Consider the following 21,237-nt stretch of genomic DNA (forward strand, 5'->3'; position numbering starts at 1 on the left):
GTCTCATAGCCCATCTCGACTTGTCCCCTGCACTCCAAAATCTGGCGCTAGTTAGCCGATGCTACCAACAACTTTTTCAGTAGTGGTGCTTCGGCATCGGGCTAGCCATGCAAATAAATCACTGTTTTACACCCATTTACGAGGCTCAATGTATCTCCACACTTCATTGGTAGACTTCCTAGGGCCCTGACATTTAAAATGAGACATTGAGAACTTTGAAAAAGCACTGGTAGTTTACTTACAAGACGATTTATACAGACAGTATCTTCACAAAGTTTAACGTTTGCAGCCATCTTGAATTTAGTCACGATAAGTCGAGCAACGAGTAAGAATGAACAGGTATGATAAGGGATCAGATTCCAAAAATAATTCAGTGGAAATGCATGGATTCCAGTTTCTTCCAGTAGCAGCAACTGGAATCCATGCATTTCCACTGAATTATTTTTTGAATCTGATCCCTTATCATAGCTGTTCATTCTTACTCGTTGCTCGACTTATCGTGACTAAATTCAAGATGGCTGCAAACGCTAAACTTTGTGAAGATACTGTCTGTATAAATCGTCTTGTAAGTAAACTACCAGTTCTTTTTCAAAGTTCTCAATGTCTCGTTTTAAATGTCAGGGCCCTCGGAAGTCTACCAATGAAGTGTGGAGATACATTGAGCCTCGTAAATGGGTGTAAAACAGTGATTTATTTGCATGGCTAGCCCGATGCCGAAGCACCACTATTGAAAAAGATGTTGGTAGCATCGGCTAACTAGCGCCAGATTTTGGAGTGCAGGGGACAAGCCGAGATGGGCTATGAGACATACGTTCACACTCGGTATCATGTTTCGATACACTTTAGGTCAATATCACACCGGAATTCTCCTTTAAGATAACATATGGAATGTTAAAAAGGAAGTCTTGTGGGGCCATTGAACTATGATGCTGATAATGGAACTCTCTTGAAAGGGTCTATAGATCAGTAGCACAAATAAGATTGTTTTCTCCATGGTTCTGCTTCCTGGTCCTAATTGGCTAAAAACAGCATTCTCATGAACCCATACTCAGTAAGGTTACTGTAAATGTGCTTTAGATAGCCTACACAACAGGGGTCTGCCAAATGAAAGCCTGCCTTGATTTGTAGGCCTATGTCGTTGTCCACAAAATTAGAAAACTGGAAGGACCAGCAATGGACATCCCTTTACTACCATTCAGTTGGCCGGCCCTCAAGGGAAACAAAAAGACCTCCCCCATTCAAGGCATGGCCAATGGAAAGAGTGCTGACTGCAGCAGTATCCAGTATCAGCTTCAGTTAAGTTAAACTTCACATCAAGAGACTGATGTGAGTGCAAAAGAACCTCATTCCATGCCACGTACAAATCCAATTACATATACTAAGGCCTGTCCACATGAGTGCATTTTGTGTCCGAATAGGGATCTGCAGATATTAACCAATTAATCTGACAGAACAGCTGACAACACGTTTGGGATTTCTGGGGTCAATCAAATTCTTTTTTAAAATCGACTGCTGAAAATATCCAGCAGGAGAAGTGACGTTGTCCGCTCTCATTAATTGGGTTTTTTGACAGCCTCGAAAAAAATATGTGTTTGTGTGTGTTTGTGTGTGTGTGTGTGTGTGTGTGTGTGTGTGTGTGTGTGTGTGTTTTGTGTGTGACTATTCAGGGCAAACAGATGAGCGCTCTTTCATAGAGGATATAATGGACGATTCAGTGTCAGTCTTCATTTGTATTTGCAGACCCCTGTCATGAACCCGCTTACCCTTTGGAATATAGAATGCCAGACCCAGGAACTTTGCTAGGAATCTGACACCCTCTGAATACAAATGACATAATTGGGCCCCCCTTCTTTTGGGCATTTTTGTGGGGTCTCTCTACCTGATGGGCATGAAACTGGTCAACACAGTTCACCGTAGTGGTACCTTGCAGACAAGTGCAAATCTAGACAGATGCTGATACTGCAGACTAGCAGACCAACGAGGGTAAAGCAAACCCTCTCTGGGTACTAGTTTGAACATGTTGTGGCAGAAGTAATGTACAGTGTCTTGGTACTTCACAGCCTTGAAGAGGCATCCACAGCTCATCACAGACACGTTGGTGCCCTCTGCTGTTATAGTAGCATACTCTACTTTGGCTTCCCTTGTAGGTCAAGAAGACTGAAGACAGCTCAATGGATTAAGTTGCCCATGAAATACTGACCAAATGCCCAATAATGTCTGCTTGCAATGACACACGTCTGTATTTATTCATGTGTTTCTTTGTTCTCAATTCAATAAGCTTTTTATGTCAAATGTGCTGTTGTAAGTTAACGTCACTGAATCTATTATTCCATGGCCCTTGGAAATGTTTTGAATGCCAAGATAATCTAGATTTTGTTTGGTGTGAAACTACATTGATTAGCCTAAAAAAATAAATAAATAAAAATCTGTGTAAATATTATTTTAAAGAAAGTGCTAGATAATTTCACAGTTAGGCTATAGGCAACATCATGAACTATCATGAATATATGTGAATGAGTTATGAATAAGTAAAACCAGCACACATATTCCATAAACGTCTCAGCATCTGTATCAGAATGGAGAGAATCATGAGAATCAAAATACAATCTGATTAGCTAAGGATGTGCTTGATGAAATTGATGAGAAATTGTCAGCTGATCATGTCTCCAGTGACTCAAAAAAGCATGTGCGTGACCTAACACCCCTAACCTCTAGGGGCGCTGTGAAATTTCCTTCAAAGGTTCATACAGGTCACTCAATACAGGAAACACGACAGTTGTTGTTCAGGAAGTGAACCGTGGTGTCGGCCAAGCAACGATGGCTAACGTCTCGGCAAAGCAGCCCAACAAATCTGGTTCTAAATTGGCGACTGGGGCTCCAGGTGGACCTGGAGCGGCCAACAACAATGCTCCAGTCCTTCCACTGGCGTCCCCCTTGATGGGGGGGCTAAACAAAAAGAAAAAGCCCTTCTTGGGCATGCCTGCACCCTTGGGTTACGTACCTGGTTTGGGAAGAGGGTAAGAAGCTAATGGGCAGCATGCTGACCAATAACAATCAACCACCGTTGTTTTGAATGTTATGTCCTGCCATCAATATCTAATCGTCATTTGGTCGTTCAACCTGGATATCATCATTGCATATCGATTCATATTTCTATGCATTTGTTGACAGATTAAGGTCAGCAGCTATAGCTAACTGTATAGCTTACAAAGGCTAAAGGTAGCAGCTGAATGATCTTGTTGACGTTGTTCTGCGCATGTACATACTATTAGATTAAATGCCGAACACTGTTGGCTTATGATATCTATTACAAAACGTGGAAGAATAGGATAAACTACTGCAATAAGTAAGTAGATGGCAAGCTAATAGTGTTTTGTAATGTATGCTTTGATTCAATGAAGTTTAACTCAAAACTGACCTGCTGCACGTCTCTCTGTCCTCAGAGCCACTGGTTTTACAACACGTTCCGATATCGGTCCAGCTCGTGATGCCAACGACCCCGTGGACGACCGTCATGCTCCCCCAGGGAAAAGAACCGTGGGGGATCAGATGAAGAAGAATCAAGATGATGATGACGAAGATCTGAACGATACCAACTACGATGAGGTGTGTGTAGTGTGTCTCACAATTTTAGTTCAATGATAAATCCATCTAGTACTCGGTGAAAGTCGTTGGGAGACATGTTATCAACACTAATAGTTGCACTAGTGTATGTACATGTTTTTACTTTTTAGATTAAATTAGATTCAAATGTATTGTCATTCTGCATAGTAGAATTACAGAGACAACAAAATGCACTTTGCGGCTAACCAGAAGTGTAAAAAAGCAGAGTGTGTGTGTGTGTGTGTGTGTGTGTGTGTGTTGGGGGGTGGTTGGGTCACGGGGATGCAGAGCTAGAGTTCAGTAGGGTGACAGCCGCAGGGAAGAAGCTTCCTCTGAACCTGCTGGTTTGGGTGTGGAGAGACCTGTAACGCCTCCCGCAGGGGAGTGGGGTGAACAGTCTGTGGTTGGGGTGAGAACAGTCTTTGATGATGCTGCGCGCCTTACGCAAGCATCGCTTGCGCTGGATGGCCTCGATGGAGGGGAGCGAGGAACCGGTGATGTGTTGGACAGTTCTTTGCAACTTCAGAACTAGAGGAAATGACTTAATGTGAATATATAGGACATTAGACAAGCCAGCTGCTATGAGCTTGGGCTTTTCCAATAATATTAGTACTGTGGGGGAAGCCGCTGATGCACAGGCAGGTAGAATATGTGGAGGACCCACACTGAAACAGGCAGGCCGGCTGGCAGATCTGTTTTGTTTCATGGATCAGTAGAGCTTCAGATTGATTGATTAACTAAACTTAAACGAATCAAAACTGTTTGTTTTACAGTTCAATGGCTATGCAGGAAGCTTGTTTTCCAGCGGCCCCTATGAGAAAGATGATGAAGAGGCTGATGCCATCTATGCAGCCCTGGATAAGAGGATGGACGAGAGGCGCAAGGAGAGAAGGTGGGGCATCTTTCCCTCTATAGAAGTGTCTGGAAATCTGTCTGTTTCCACCCATCTGCCCTCTTGATAACACAAACCTAATCTTCACTACAGGGAACTGAGGGAGAAGGAGGAGATTGAAAAATACCGTATGGAGAGGCCAAAAATCCAACAGCAGTTTTCAGATCTTAAGGTTTGTATCAGAGTTTGTGAATTAAACAGTATCTCAGACACTACTGTACTCACCCTCTTCTCAGTCGAAGATGTTGGTATGGCTACTTGTATTGCAAGTTACTGTTCTGACATGTCCTGCTAGCTGCTTTCATACATGATCTCCGGTGATGTCCGAGCAATTAGGTCTCAAACAGAGTTGACATTGCACGGATGAGAGTTGTTCATACCTGCAGTAAACGAGGAGCCAGGGTTGACGCACAATATATATTTGTGGTATGACGCACAATACAGGCTATTAATCAATAATGATGATTAGTAGTGCTAGTCTATCATGAATGAGAATTAATCGAGGACCTTCATTATGAATAAGTCGTAAAAGTATTGGCTACAGTTAAGCCAAGGGAGCACCACCAGTTTTGCACGGAACGTCGGATTCATTAGCCCGACATATACGGCTATCTGGTTGACAATGGGATGGGAAGCTTTCTGACCCTGACATGCGCACACCTTTTCTGACGTGGACCGTGAAGGTGTTTACAGATGAGTACAGATGCATGTACACCATACTCTGCTAGTCACATGTGTTTTAGTAAAGCAAGGTTTAGTGGAATCCTGGTGTTGCATACACAGCAAGCAGATTCCTTCAGATGCACTGACTCGGTTAAAATACCGACGTGCTGTTTGATGTTGCCGCTTACTCTTAAAGCGAATGACTGATGTCACTCTCATTGGTTTAAAGGATGTTACACTCAAAACACTCCAATGATTAAGAAACAACCCTTAGAAGCAATGTGCCTGGCATCTGGCAAACTTATTACCCTATCAAGATAGCGATTTTGGACTGGCCACACCTTAAACGTATATAAACCACCAATTTCAGATAGCAATACTGGAGCCCTTTGTGTTCAGATATGCACACTGTTACCTGGACATTCAAGAACACAGTGCTTAAAGCATCACAGTGTTTAGCACAGTTTTAATGGTGATCAATTCTAGTTGATTTGACATTGATGATTGAAAGTTTCTAATTTCTCTGGTATGTATTACAATCAAAGCAATTAGTCCACGCAATGACAACTTGTTTTGTTTGTGTGTTTCTTTTCTCTCATTTTTTGTAGAGGAAACTGGCCGAAGTGTCAGAGGAAGAGTGGCTCAGCATCCCTGAGGTGGGAGACGCCAGGAACAAGCGCCAGAGGAACCCGCGCTACGAGAAGCTCACGCCCGTCCCCGACAGCTTCTTCTCCAAACACCTGCAGGGGGGAGAGAATCACACCAGCGTGGATCCACTGCAAGCGGTAGGACACACACACACACACACACACACACACACACACACAGTGAATTTTGCATTCAGACACACACACTAACACCCATACAGAAAGAGAATGAAGAGACCAGTTTCCTAATGTTGAAAAGGGCAGCTTAGAACTCTTGTACTAAAACTTAAGACTGTTACTCTCTTTGTGTATTTCTGGGGATTGTGCATCACTTGGGATGAAGCATCTGTCAAATTAATAAATGTGCAGGTAGATTTCTGTTAACAAGTTGTGATTCTGATGATATCCAGTAGGGGTCAGCTTGTCTTCAAGTTTTTTTTAAAAATATATTTGAGCTGAAACCCAAAGTAGGTAAGGTAACTTTAGAATTCTTAGAAGCACATGTATTAGCAATTCAGTTTGATGTGTACAAGGCTGAACAGGCTTTTTTCAGAGAAGTTGTGTTTCTGTCAAAAATAAGTCATGAATTCTATGAATGTTGTTGATTTCATTTCTCACCTATGCTGTTATGTGTGAATTAAAATTAGCAATTTGGAGGCCTGAACACACCCTTCCCTGGCGGCTTGAACTCCCCGTACCCAGGGGGTATGACCCCAGGCCTAATGACGCCGGGCACTGGAGACCTGGACATGAGGAAGATCGGACAGGCCAGGAACACCCTGATGGACATGAGGCTCAGTCAGGTGATGCTCACCATATGCAATTTGTTTCACTGTGTTGATTCAACAACTCACTAATTGTTTTTGTATTGTGTGTGTTATTATTGATGTCATGTAAGACAGGGGTTCTTAACCTTTTTGACCTTGAGGCCCAATTTTTATAGTACAAAGTGGCCCGGGGCCCATTAAGTATTAACACTGTATAGGTTTAATTCACCTCACTCTCAGTTTGATTTGTATTCAATAATAAACCAAATCCACTTACTGCTTAACAAGCAAAAACCTTGTCAAATAAAATTACATGATAAAATGGTATCATCACAAAGACTTGTATTAAACATGTGTGTAAATGTGCACACATACTGTATCAAGACACCAAAACAGGCTGATAACTCCTGGGCCAAATCAAGCTGTGACAAGAAAAACAATTCAAGGATCAAGTCAGGCTTTTTAATAATAATGAAATGGGACCAATATTAGGATTTTACTTTAAATTAATAAAAACAACTGAGTGATTCATTACCGCCACCACGTGGTCGAGAGCTGCACGCAGTCCCACGGCCCTTGCGGCCCACAGGTGCAAAACTGAACGTTTTTGCAGCCCTCTCGGGGGCGCTGGCGGCCCAAGTTTTGGCCCTATGGTTAAGAATCACTGATTTAAGATATGCATGCTGTACAAAACAGATAGCTACATGACAAATATATTGTTTTTCCAAATTGCGGTGTCCACTGTAAGGATGAGTAATAATTTGACTGATGGCATTTCACTGCGCTAGGCCACAGATTTGCCTGCAAACAATTTATTAGGCTGTCTGCCAGTGGCGACTCATAAGGGAAGCCAAGGTCAACACTTTTATATTATTTAAAAGATAATAATGACACAGTAATTTTGTTTTAAAGTATTCATTTCTTAAGAAATACTACACATTTGATGCTGTTTATCTCATTTGTAAATGGTGCACTGTCACTTTAAGCCCATTGTGCGCCACTGTCCACACGTTCTCATAATGATCTTTTTTTTACCAGCTCCATTTCTATGGCTAGTCGACAAACTCAAACATTGTTTGTGCCACATGTATAGCACAATATTAACAATGATAAGCATGATATTAAGTTGGCACAAACAGCTTTCATTCCTTTGGAAATAGATGCATGTATGACATGATGCTTGCTTGACATTTTCTGTTTGCAATTAAATTTGAATTATGAGCCTGGTAGCCAGTAGCCACCTAGCTAGCTGAGTGGAATGCGTTTCAATCGGCATATCAATGTGCTTCATGTAAACAAATTATTGAATAGGCCTACTTCAAGACTCACCATTTCCATTAAACAAAGGCAAAGACAACTCTTCATATTCTTGTCCACTTTCCAAATCACAGTGAGTGCAGCCTATGTCATAGTGACCTGGATCTCATAGTTTATAACAGTAGTGAGAACCGGATAAATCCGCAATTTCCCCTAATCTCGTATTTGTTGCCTTCATGATTTCCTTTTATACGTTTCTTATATTTAAAAGAAAATATCAATCATCATCAACAATGACAAGCCAGCTGGAACCTGCCACTCGTTTTCTTAGATGGGGTTCTCAATTAAATGCAGTAGGGTAGCATATAGTTCAAGTTGGATCTTAATGGAGAGGACTCGAAAAGTATCATCTTTATGTAACATGCCGTTGGTGCATTTTGACATTGTTCTCTAACTAGACTGCAAATCAGTTTGCAGTAAAGCTACTAGTTATTGGCTAAATGTTGGTCGTTTCTCTGTCTCTTGGTGCCCTTCACACAGTGCGTAACGCATGTGGGGGTAGCGGCAGCACTGAACTGTGTTCTGGACTGGCCGCTTGTCTCCGCTATTATTTATTTTTTTTTAAAAAGCATCTCTGGGGTGACTGGTCCACGATCAGGAAATTTAGTTTTTGACTCGAGACATGTCAAGTCGTCACAAGTCAAAGAGGCAAAGTCCGAGTCAAGTCTCGAGTGAATAGTATTCAAGTCCAAGTCGAGTCACAAGTCATGCCGAATTTTATCAAGTCAAGTCTGAAGTCATTAAAATCATGACTCAAGTCCAAGTCATGTGACTCGAGTCCACATGTCTGGTATAACAGAGTTTCAGACTTGAAAGGGTTTTCAGACCCTTTCAAGTTTTCCACATTTTGTTATGTTTCACTTATCTTTAAATGCATTCAATTAATTTTGTTTTCTTATCAATCTACACACAATACTCCCATACTCGACAAAAAAAGCAGGTGTTTAGAATGTTTTGTAAATGTATAAAAAATATAAAGGCTGAAATATACCATTTACATAAGTATTCAGACCCTTTATTATGATGAGAGAAGCGTATAGAAGGACAACTCCAATCAAGCCTTTATGGTAGAGTGGCCAGTCGGAAGCCATTTTTTTGCCAGGAGTTTGCCAAAAAGCACTTGAATGACTCTCAGACTATGAGAAGTAAAATCCTCTGATCTGAAGAGACGAAGATTGAACTATTTAGCCACAATTCCCAACAGCATGTGTGGAAGAAACCAGGCGCTGAGCTGCACTGATGGCCTCTCTCTCTCTCTCTCTCTCTCTCTCTCTCTCTCTCTCTCTCTCTCTCTCTCTCTCTCTCTCTCTCTCTCTCTCTCTCTCTCTCTCTCTCTCTCTCTCTCTCTCTCAAATTCAAATTCAAATATGCTTTATTGGCATGACAAACCATATGATGCATTGCCAAAGCGTTCACAGGAATAATAATAATTAAAGAAAATACAAATACAAAATGATATAAACATGTACAAACATTGTTACACTTCGTCACACACGCACACACACACACACACACACACACACAGCACGTCACAACCATGCAAGACCATTGTCTGTACACGTGCATAGGAAAACCAAGACAGGACAAAACAAAACAAAACAAGCAGGAGACATGGTGTAACAGACTGGGGCTGGGGAGCAGTGTTGTGTTGAAGGGTGGAGGTAGTGGGGTGATTATCTTAAGTAATGCCTTCTCTCAGGTTATGGAGTGAGGACACATAACTTGCTGCCAGTATGCATGTGCTGGTGTCCTCACCCAAAACTACAGCAAGTTTTTTCTGTTTGTCCAGTTTTGTGAAGTTGGGAATGATGTTATTCAAAATGGTGAAATATTTGTCTCTTTGGGACCGATATTTGTCACAGTGTAGCAGAAAGTGCACCTCTGACTCCACCTCCCCTGTCATACAGTGACCACATGTCCTTTGCTCTTTTGGCAGCCATGACTTCTTGTGCCTGCCTTTCTCTATGGCTAGACTGTGGTCACTCAGCCTGTACTTGGTGAGGATCTGTCTCTGCTTCGTATCTCTGACAGTGTGGAGATACTCTGCCAATTGATAGTCTTTTCGTATGCCAATGTAACATTCAAGTTTGTGTTGTAATTTTGTTTCTTTCTTCCAGTGTTCCAAATAAGAATTCTTGTTGTTCTTGTTAATTTGGTTCATTCTGATTGGTGGTTGGGAAGCAGTGCTGGTCTGGACAATTTGTGGGTTAGGGGTTATTGGGTTAGTTAAATCCGAGACCAACTGACATAGGGGACTGGTCTTAGGGCTGAGCTCTTGGGATTTAAGTGCTTTAAAATGTAGTGAATTTTGAGGGCTTAATTTTAGATGAATCCAGAATTTTAGTGATCGTTTTTGGATATTAATCAATAGTGGAAATCGGCCTAATTCTGCCCTGCTAGCATTTGTGGGTACTTTTCTTTGGATATGTAACAAATTTCTACAGAATTCAGCATGCAGGGCTTCTATTGGGTGTTTGTCCCATCTAGAGTAGTCGTGCTTAATGATTCTCTCTCTCTCTCTCTCTCTCTCTCTCTCTCTCTCTCTCTCTCTCTCTCTCTCTTTTTGCCCATAGGTGTCTGATTCAGTCACTGGACAGACAGTGGTGGACCCTAAAGGCTACCTAACTGATCTCAACTCGATGATCCCAACCCATGGTGGAGACATTAGGTAAGCTGCAACACTCACCGTCTGTACAGGATAAGTCTGACTGTGCTTCAAGAAGCATTCACATCAAAGGTGTTTGCAAAGTGCAGAATGCAGGGTGTTCTCGGTGGAATGCTACTCCCGATTTGTTTTCACCCTACACACTTAGTATCCCACCCGCACAATGTGAACAGAACATGGAACAGAATGGAAACAAAACATCATTGCTGGGCACAGATAAGATAATCTTAATGGTGAAAAGAAGGCAGGGAGCCAAGCAGGATGTTCCACAGCTTTGTTTCTTAATACAGACGTGCATGAGGAGACATTCCTTGTCAGTAAAGTTGCAACAACAATGAACTTCCTTTAATTAAGCTTATTATTATTGTGGGCAGCTGTGGCCTTCTGGTTAGTGGTTTGAACCCCGACCAGTAGGCACAGCTGAAGTGCCCTTGAGCAAGGCACCTAACCCCTCACTGCTCCCCGAGCGCCGCTGTTAGTGCAGGCAGCTCACTGCGCCGGGATTAGTGTGTGCTTCACCTCACTGTGTGTTCACTGAGTGTGTTTCACTAATTCATGGATTGGGGTAAATGCAGAGACCAAATTTCCCTCACGGGATCAAAAGAGTATATATAATTAATAATACTCAATACACAATAATTCTCATATTGTGTTAAATATTTGCTTTGTATATTTAATCTGCAGCTTCTGCTGTTTCATGTCATTACTAAAATAACCCACTCTGGCTTTAGCCTTGTAGACTAGGACCTATTTTATACAAAAAAAATAAAAATGTTTGTGTGAAAATGTTGAGGAAAAGTGGGTAAATAGTTTATTTTGGTGTGCTGATAATGAATATTTTGTTTACCAAACAAAATTTTGAATTAAGCCTGCTAAATAAGCCTTGAGCTTGAGCCTTCTTGTATTGTCTGATTTAATGATTTGTGTGTGTGTGTGTGTGTGTGCGTGCGCGTGCAGTGACATCAAGAAAGCCCGTCTGCTGTTGAAGTCGGTGAGGGAGACCAACCCGCACCACCCTCCGGCTTGGATCGCTTCCGCCCGCCTGGAAGAGGTGACCGGGAAGCTTCAGGTGGCCAGGAACCTCATCATGAAGGGCACAGAGATGTGTCCCAAGGTGAGAGGATGGTACACACACACACAAATGCAATATGCACTCGTGGTTGAAATTGTTTATACCTTCCTCAAAAAAAAAGAAAAACCCAACATTTTTCTTTTAGATAATTTGAAACTGGCAAAAAACTGACCATCATAGACCTCTGAAGCTTGCCTACAAAAAGGAACCAAAGCTGCCATCTTTGCACATATAAGGATATCCGGCTGTTATTGAAGCTAACTACCTATGGCAAGTTGTATTGTAGGTTAGCTCTGGTGTAGCAAAGATCAAAGTGTGTCGTCTTCACGTACCGAAGATCACAGTAACATCCAAACATCTTGCATCTTGACCTCACGGTGTGCCCTGATTCAGTGCTGCCAAAACTCTGCTTACCCTCTCTGTCTCTGGTCCTGCGCTGGCAGAGCTGCAACACTGAACTTAGCGTTCCACAGGACACTTTTTCTTCGCCTTTACGAACTTGTCCCGCAAAAGCTTCCAACACTGGCGAAATTCCAGTTCTTCCATGCCAAGCATCTACGAAAGGTAGAATTACAAATTGAGGGTAACGACCTCCAAAAGTCTTTCTTCCTTCACATCCATGTGAATATTGTCGCTATGGTAACCGTAACCAAACAAGTCTTCTTCTGCATTGGTTTACTGGTTTTAAGCGTTTTTCTATGCGCTCCACCATATGGAGGGGCATGTTTACAGCAGTTCAGTTTTGCTCATGCGCAGTCTAAAAAGAAAACAAAAGGAGGAATGTTTCACAACTAATTAGGGTAACTGGCAACACGATTGGGCATGAAAAAGAGCATCCCAGAGAGGCAGGGTCTCTTACATGTAGAGGTATTCATCACTCTGTAAACCTGTGTGCACAAATGATGAACACTGTACCGGTAATTGTAATTCTTCTTAACATCAAATTGTAAAGTATTTGGGGAGTTCATCATCTACGGGACATAATATTATTAAAACATTGAGAGAATCCAGAGACATCTTTGCAAATAAGGGAAAGAGCTGAAAACAAATTGGATGGCCGTAGTCTTTTGGCCCTTAGATGGCAGACCTGTCATTGTATGGGCTCAGGAAAACCTCTGATAACCATTGTCTATGTGCACAGTTTGATACTCAATTCAATAACTGCAGCCAAAATTCTATTGAGACATGATACAGAAAATGAGCTTGTTTAAAATGGACTGAGGTAACATGGAAAAAGGTCCTGTATTTAGACCAATCAAAATTTGCCATTCTTTTTGGAAATCATGGACTCATCTGGGCTAAAGAGGAGAGGGCCTATCCAAGCATCCGACCTTTCCAATTTCTTTTGGTCCTCAATTCGAAACTCAACATCTATGATTGTGTGAAGGTGCATTAGTGCCTACAGCATGGGCATCTTGTACATCTGGCAAGGCAAAATCAATTCGGAATGATATATACAGGTTTTGGGCAACATATACTGCCATCCAGGCAATGCCTTTTTCCAGGGAAGACCTTGAATATTTCAGGAAATCAATGCTAAAATAAATTCTGCATATATTTTAAACCAGTATTTCTCCATAGAGGAAGAATCCAGGTGCTAAAATGGCCTGTCTGCAAAAGTCCAGACCTGTCAAATTGGGTGCATCATGGAATAAAAACATGATTAAGAATATCTTACTGGTATACTGTTGAGCAACTGAAATCCTATATTGGGCGGCAATGGGACAACATTTATTTAATTCTCAAAACTTTAGCAACTGGTCTTCTCAGTTCCTAAACATTCACAGAATTTTGTTAAATGAAAAGAGGTGAAGCAGCACAGTGGTAAACATTTCCTGTCCCAACATTTTTGAAACATGTTGCTGACATTCAAAATGATCATATATTTTCCACATTGGAATTCTTGTGCTGTGCTCTCAGAGTCAACACTCTATGGGGTAAAAACACTATTAAAAAGATAAATACAATAATAAATATATAGAAAACAAAGCTACATAGCTACAAAGTGGGGTCTGGGGTCATAGCTGTGGTTGCTCGGCAGTTGCTAGGTAATAAGGTAAATGGTCTTTCTTCTGCCAGTCAACAAAAAGCATGCCTTTTATGTCTGTGTAGGCTACACAGGATTTGATGTCCGATAAACAAATCAAGAAAAACGAATAGCTGTTTCAGCCGAAATTATAATCAGAAACTCATTGTCACCAGAAACTGGGAATTATCTGGGACGGTCACTCAAATAAGAGAAAAATCCAGTATGTGTGGCAACATTAATAAGAGCATGCAAAGGCACATACTCCCATACAGACTCCATAGACAAACAAACTGCTTCTGTGAAACTTGGCTTCCCCCTAAAGGTCACATGACAATTTTCTGTCGCCCAATCAACTGCATATTCCCTACTGTGCCAAGACCAAAACGTTTGGATGCCAAAAAGTTTGGTTGTTTTGGCATGGTTAACAATATGTTGACAGTGGAGAAATAAATGCATACCGTGCTGTACTGAACTGGGCCGGAAACAAGGCAACACACCCCATTACAGTCCCACTTTCCCACATGCACATACACAGGCATGTATAATCAGGTAGTTGAGGTTAATTGGTAGTTAACTGGGTAGCATAGTTGAGCTTGTTATAAACTAGAGACAAAAGACAACTTTTGTAAAGATTTTATTCTAAGAACTAAACTTTCTGTTGAAGTGTAATATTGTGTGTTGGTGTCTGTGTATGGTCATACTCTATGTGTGCGTGCTCATGATTTTGTGTCTCTTGTGTCTCTTGTGTGTGTGTGTGTGTGTGTGTGTGTGTGTGTGTGTGTGTGTGTGGAGTGCAGAGTGAGGACGTGTGGCTGGAGGCGGCTCGACTGCAGCCTGGAGACACAGCCAAGGCTGTGGTGGCCCAGGCAGTGCGCCACCTGCCCGGGTCAGTGCGTATTTACATCCGAGCGGCTGAGCTCGAGACGGACGTCAGGGCCAAGAAACGCGTCCTCAGGAAAGGTGCGTCTACGCACACTCATTTTCTCTCTCTCTCTCTCTCTCGCTCTCTCTCTCTCTCTCTCTCTCTCTCTCTCTCTCTCTCTCTCTAACCATGCCCGCGCTTGAAATTTATCGACACATTAGGTCCTTGAATTTGAGGATATTGGGCCTGGAAAGTCCTTGAATTTGATCTTAACCAAGGTGTGGGAACCCTGTCTCTCTCTTGCATGCACACACTCACACACACAGCTTACATAGCACTCATGCACACACATATTTCATTGTATCTGATCCAGATATGGGTAGGTGCCAGGCCAGCTCAGACTGTTGTCAAAGATGCAAAAGCACACCTCTGTATTTTTCACACAGAGAGACTGTATATTCATAACAGCAGTGCACACTCACAATGACCCTAATTATCTCGTTTGTCAGTGACCACGTATACCCATGCACCAAACTCTTTGTCAGATCATAACAATCTTATCAGACTAATTGTAATGGTTAGAATACTCTCACACCTAACTGTGCATGGGCATACATGCATGCATGCATACAAACTTACATACATACAAATGTAGCATGCCTTTGTTTTCGATCCTATTTTTTGTCTCTGTCTCTGTGTCTCAGTTGCATACCACATACCACCCCTCATGTGGACCCCTAACCCACAACCCACCCCCACCCGCCCCAAAACAGCCCCTACTGCCAAGGCTGTCCCCTCCACCCCACTCCCATCCACCTTCCACCCCAGACACCCTGTAGCAGCCATTCCCAGTACCTCGCTGTCAGAGACGGATAGACATTATTTCCACCTTATCCGCCTCAGCATGTTCACACACACTGTATTCTCATTCCTAGTCCCAGCCAAGTTTTTGGACCTGCTCGCTCACTAGATCGCAGTTCACTGCTCTCACTTACACTCGTAGCGCACACACACACACACACACACACACACACACACACACACACACACACACACACACACACACACACACACACACACACACACACACACACACACACACACACACACGGAAATGGTATACGTGAAAATGCACACTCATACTCCTTGTGTGCTGACCGCCACATACTCCACACATCCACACTTCTATATGTGGATCAGCTCTGAAAATGTGCGTAATAACGACCAATAACGTAATAATTTCATTGTAATAAAGCCAATAATGTAATAATTTGCCAATAATGTAATAACATTTCTGAACCAATAATGTAATAACGTTTTGCCAATAATGTAATAAGTTATTACATTATTGGCTGGTTATTACGTTATCGGATTGGTTGGGGGAAAACACTATAAAAATGTAATAACTGCAGCCAATAATGTAATAACATACTGATATCACTTCATTTAAGGTTTATTTACTGGATATAAAGTGTCACACTTCCATGGCACAGTACTTAGCTCTTCCAAATAGCTTGAAATCATGACCATAAACACCCTCTCTGTCTTTATTTATTGGCTCTACCCAAAGTTTATATGAATATATCACAATTTATTCAGCTAGGTTAATACACAGTGGTGGGCTGTATATATTTATTTTCCTCATTCTTCTTTCTTCGATTAGATTAGATTAGATTACAGAAAAACGGAATAAATATGGATATTTAGTATGAACCATATAGACAGATATGTACAGTATGCACAGCTATGTGCAGTGTGGTAGCAGTACCATTGTAGTGCAGAAACTATGTATAAGTTAATTATAGTATGTACATTTGTAAATGAATAGACACTATGGGTGGGATAGGGTAGTGCACTTGTTGTTGTCCCTGTCAAGGTTGCCATGGTCAGGACACCTCAACAGGCACAGGGGCAAGGAGGCATCAGGCGGGGGCGGGGCAGGGGGTGATGGGGGCTAGTTCGTTGGATGTCACCAGGATGCAGAGCTAGAGTTCAGTAGGGTGACAGCCGCAGGGAAGAAGCTTCCTCTGAACCTGCTGGTTTGGGTGCGGAGAGACCTGTAACGCCTCCCGCAGGGGAGTGGGGTGAACAGTCTGTGGTTGGGGTGAGAACAGTCTTTGATGATGCTGCGCGCCTTACGCAAGCATCGCTTGCCCTGGATGGCCTCGATGGAGGGGAGTGAGGAACCGGTGATGTGTTGGGCAGTTTTCACCACCCTCTGCAGTGCTTTCCGGTTATGGGCAGAGCAGTTGCCATACCAAACTGTGACACAGTTGGTGAGGATGCTTTCGATGGTGCAGCGGTAGAAGTTCACCAGGATCTGAGGAGACAAGTGGACCTTCTTTAGTCTCCTCAGAAAGAAGAGATGCTGGTGAGCCTTTTTGATCAGGGTAGAGGTGTTGAGGGTCCAAGAGAGGTCCTCAGAGATGTGGACACCCAAGCTGGTGACATGCTCCACCTCAGTCCCGTTGATGAGAATGGGTGTGTGTGTGCTAGCTTTAGACCTCCTGAAGTCCACAATGAGCTCTTTGGTCTTCTTGGTGGTGAGAGCCAGGTTGTTATCAGTGCACCATGATTTTAGGTGCTGTAATTGTAATTTAGGTAATTGGAAGGGGTCCAGTGAGGGTGGTAAGCAGGTCTTGAGGTGGACCAGGACCAGCCTCTCAAAGCACTTCATGATGATGGGGGTGAGTGCAACTGGATGGAAATCATTAAGGCTTGTTGCAGTGGGGTGTTTTAGCACCGGTAGATGGAGGTGGTTTTAAAGCATGCGGGGACAGCTGCCTAGGCTAGTGACGGGTTAAATATGTCAGTCCAAACCTCAGTCAGCTGCACAGCACAGGCCCTGAATACGCGTCCGGGGATCCCATCAGGACCAGCAGCCTTACGTGCATTAGTCCTGCTCAGTGCTGCACACACATTAGTGGTGGAGCCTTGATGGCCACCTCCTTATTGTCCCTATCAAAGCGGCCATAGAAGTGGTTCAGCCAGGGAGGTGTCGTGACAGGGGGGGTGGAGTTAGTAGTTTTGTAATCTGTGACGGCCTGGATGCCACATGCGTCGGGGGTCAGAGTTGTTCTTGAAATGATCCTCAATCTTTAGCTTGTGGTTGTGCTTGGCCTTTTTGATGCCCCTTTTCAGATTAGCCCTGGATGAGCTATAGGCTTGAGCACCACCAGATCTGATTGTGATGTCTCGTGCCTTCAGCAGGAGTCTGACCTCACTGTTCATCCATGGCTTCTGGTTAGGGAAAGTCGTAATCCGTTTGAGGGTGGTGACACTGTTGATGTCGGAGTTGATACAGTCCAAAACGGCAGAGGCATATAAATCAATGTCCGTGTGGATGTCATTAGTGGCCTGAGTTGCGAACACTCTCCAGTCAGTGTTTTCAAAACGCTGCTGAAGTGCTGAGTCAGCTCCCTCTGACCGCACTCTGACTCTGACTGTTCTTACTGTTGGTTTCACACGTTTGATGAGTGCTGAATACTTGGGCAGTAGAAACAATGAGAGGTGATCTGAGTGTCCTAGGTGGGGAAGGGGAGCGGCTTTGTAGACATCAGCAATGTTTGTGTAGACATGGTCTAAAATATTATCTCCTCTTGTGGGGCATGATACATTTTGATGAAATTTGGGCAGTACAGTTTTTAAATTGAGTGGTTGAAGTCACCCGCGACAATGAAGGCTGCCTCTGGATGCAGAGTTTGTTGTTTACTGATAGCAGAATGCAGTTCTTTCATGGCAAGCTTAGCATTAGCATCCGATGGTATATCTCTGGGCAGATAGATGAGATACTCTAGGTTAGCTGAGCAGTGACTCTTGGTGATGGTGGTGTCCGTACATCACCTCCCACCTCTGGTCGGTGTGGCGGAGTTCGTAGGTCTCAGTGATTTAGCAATCTCTGGGATTACGCTTATAGATGTCGGGATTGCAGGAACCGATGTCTAAAAGTTCCTGTCGGTTGTGCGATATGTACGCTAAACTGTTTTTACCGAAAATACTTGAAATAAATAAGCATATTACCACTAATTTGCAAAATCTGGAAAGACACAGAGCGTTGCGATGTCTCCGCACCGCCATCTTGTGAGCATTTCTTATTAAATTACTGATTTATTATAAAGTAATGTAATAAATACATGGATACGGTCAATACATAAATACAACACACTGCATACAACACTGGGGTTTATTTAAGCAATAAGGCCGTAGGTTACACTGATTCTACAACAGCTAAGGGGCATTGTTAGGCTCGACACGCTAGCGGAGCTAAAACCCCCCTTAGCTGTTGTAGAATCAGTGTACCGGTAACCTACGGCCTCTCGGGGCTTATTGCTTTTCTAAAACTGTTACTACCTGGCACAGTTTCATAAAGTAAAGGTACAACAACTAGAAATATAACAAGTTATTCCTAGATAATCATTCTTCCGCCAAGAAATGTGTGTCTGTTGTGTGCGCTAATGTGTGAGTGTGTTATTTGTGCAGCTAGGTCTGTCAGCGTCTTGGGAATGGACACAAAATTACTGAATACTGAACAAAATACTGGAAGTAATTACCATGTTGTATTTTTTTTCCACTTTTATTCAGTGTTCTGTTCTGATAAATGTACCATACAGTATTTTGAGAATATTTAGTTTTGTAATAGGGACAACAACCTAGCCTTTCTTATAATTATGAAGCTAAAAGATTATGTACCAACATTATGGAAGTGTTATATGTTGACATATACAGTTCAGAGTTGCACAACCCTCAGTTTAATGAAATATTACATTTTTAATGGAAAAAAGTAATTTTCTCTGTGAATGCACCATCCTCAAAGAGACCTTGAATTCATACATACAACATTTGAGTAACTATGTGCAAACATAGATGTGTTCAACTTCAGTGCGGAGCAAAATGCAGGTCAGAGATAATTCTAGCCATCAAATCAAAAAAATAGTTGTTGTAGAGAGTAGGGGTGATTTTATGTGTGCTGTCAGGTCTTTTAGCAGCTAATAGACAATAATAGCCATGAGCCATGGAAGTGTGAAACTTTATATCCAATAAAATAAAGCTACAGGCAGAATTTGGGGGCCATACAGGCTAGAGTTGCCATGGCATCTCGATACTATTTTATCGGACATGTGAAGCAAGAAAAGAATCATGTGACTGTCTCGAATAAGTGTGCCAAATTTTAAAACTTTCTACCATACAGTTCTATGGGCTGTCATAGACTCCCATGACAGAATCATACTACTACTACTACTAATAGAAAGAAAAGGTTGAAACACTATGGGTGCCTTCACCTCTTGGCCTCCAATAAGGTGATTATTACATTATTGGCTGCAGTTATTACATTTTTAACGTTTTTTTCTTAACCCAGCCGATAATGTAATAACCAGCCAATAATGTAGTAATAGCTTACTACATTATTGGCAAAAAGTTATTATGTTATTGGTTCAGACATTTATGTTATTGGTTCAGACAGACCCTCCAGCTGTTGCCAACGTGCGATTGGGATGGTTTTATCATACTGTACTTGAACTGTAGCAAAGCGTAACCATAGTAAACAGGTGGTTGCTCCCTCAACGCATCAAATTCATGACTCCTTCATGCTGGGTATTTGGCATCGTAAATAGGCACTTGGTAATCTAAAATGCCAAGGGCACGGTGCTTATCTGTTTTTACTACCATGGGTGCCACCGTGTTGGGTGTTTTCTTGAGTGATATCGTGTGTGTATTTGTGTGTGTGTGTAGCCCTGGAGAATGTCTCCAAGTCTGTGCGTCTGTGGAAGACTGCAGTGGAGTTGGAGGAGCCAGAGGACGCAAGGATTATGCTGAGCAGAGCAGTGGAGTGCTGCCCCACCAGTGTAGAGGTACACACCCACACACACACAGACTAACATGCACATACACAGATCTATTCATCAACACACATAGGCATACATACACACATACATACATACATACATACATACATACATACATACATACATACACACATACAAACAAAGGAAGTAGGGGCTGATACAGGCAAACATGCCTATTGGATGCATTCATAAACACAGCGATATGTGCACACTAAAGACACGTATAAGCATATATAGGACAGGGCTCCCACGGATCATGGAACTTCTGGAATATCATGGAATGTTGGAAAGTCTATTCCAGACATGGAAAGTCAGGAATGGAATTGTATCATCTTTGGGGCAAAGTCATGGAAAATCAGTGAATTTTGTTGTAGCAGTTTAAAATGTACTTGCCAAAGATAATACATTAATACAGATATTTCCATGCAGAATTGGTGTATATCTGATTATTAGCTTTACTGCTTGCTTGAGTAGCCCAACTTTGTTTATTTAATGGCCATTTATTCATCCCCCCAAGTAAAAGATTCTTGAGCACTATGTGGCTGCTCTGATCTCATTGGTCGGTATATTATACAATTCATTATATAGTAAGTCATGGAAATTCAGGTTTTTGGTCAAGTAAAGTCAGAGAAAATTCATGGAATTTTACATTTGACTAAGGTATGAGCTACACCAGGCGCGTAACTGAAGCGTTCCGTTCGCGACGCGTAAAATCCACTTTAGATGAATGGTCTATTTTTTTCGAAAGTACGCCCCACTGTCACGTCTGGTGTAGCTACTTCCATTGATTATAATGGAAGCTAATTGTTGCAGCAGACGCAACGCGAACGGAACGCTTCAGTTCCGCGCCTGGTGTAGCTCAGCCCTAAGAGTGGGA

At 42.4% G+C, this 21,237-nt stretch overlaps 1 protein-coding gene and 1 long non-coding RNA gene across 2 annotated transcripts in view; one reads left to right on the forward strand and one right to left on the reverse strand.

Annotated features, from left to right (window-relative positions):
* The first annotated feature begins 2,753 nt into the window (after positions 1–2,753).
* Positions 2,754–21,237, forward strand: part of prpf6 (PRP6 pre-mRNA processing factor 6 homolog (S. cerevisiae)) — a 32,710-nt gene continuing 14,226 nt past the window's right edge. Inside the window, exons 1-10 of the mRNA XM_042097764.1 lie at positions 2,754–3,017; positions 3,444–3,606; positions 4,377–4,495; positions 4,589–4,667; positions 5,767–5,943; positions 6,453–6,608; positions 10,463–10,557; positions 11,512–11,668; positions 14,453–14,615; positions 20,248–20,366. Coding sequence (XP_041953698.1) covers positions 2,818–3,017; positions 3,444–3,606; positions 4,377–4,495; positions 4,589–4,667; positions 5,767–5,943; positions 6,453–6,608; positions 10,463–10,557; positions 11,512–11,668; positions 14,453–14,615; positions 20,248–20,366 — 1,428 coding nt within the window. The 5' untranslated portion in view covers positions 2,754–2,817. The remainder of the gene's footprint in view (positions 3,018–3,443; positions 3,607–4,376; positions 4,496–4,588; positions 4,668–5,766; positions 5,944–6,452; positions 6,609–10,462; positions 10,558–11,511; positions 11,669–14,452; positions 14,616–20,247; positions 20,367–21,237) is intronic.
* On the reverse strand, positions 10,976–20,693 carry LOC121713256. The gene is made up of 3 exons (XR_006032771.1): positions 20,601–20,693; positions 16,733–16,735; positions 10,976–10,998 (listed from the first exon to the last, which is right to left on the reverse strand). It is a non-coding gene; the product is annotated as an uncharacterized LOC121713256 (long non-coding RNA).

Source organism: Alosa sapidissima, chromosome 7 (assembly GCF_018492685.1).
Source record: "Alosa sapidissima isolate fAloSap1 chromosome 7, fAloSap1.pri, whole genome shotgun sequence".
NCBI classification, from domain to species: Eukaryota; Metazoa; Chordata; class Actinopteri; order Clupeiformes; family Clupeidae; genus Alosa; species Alosa sapidissima.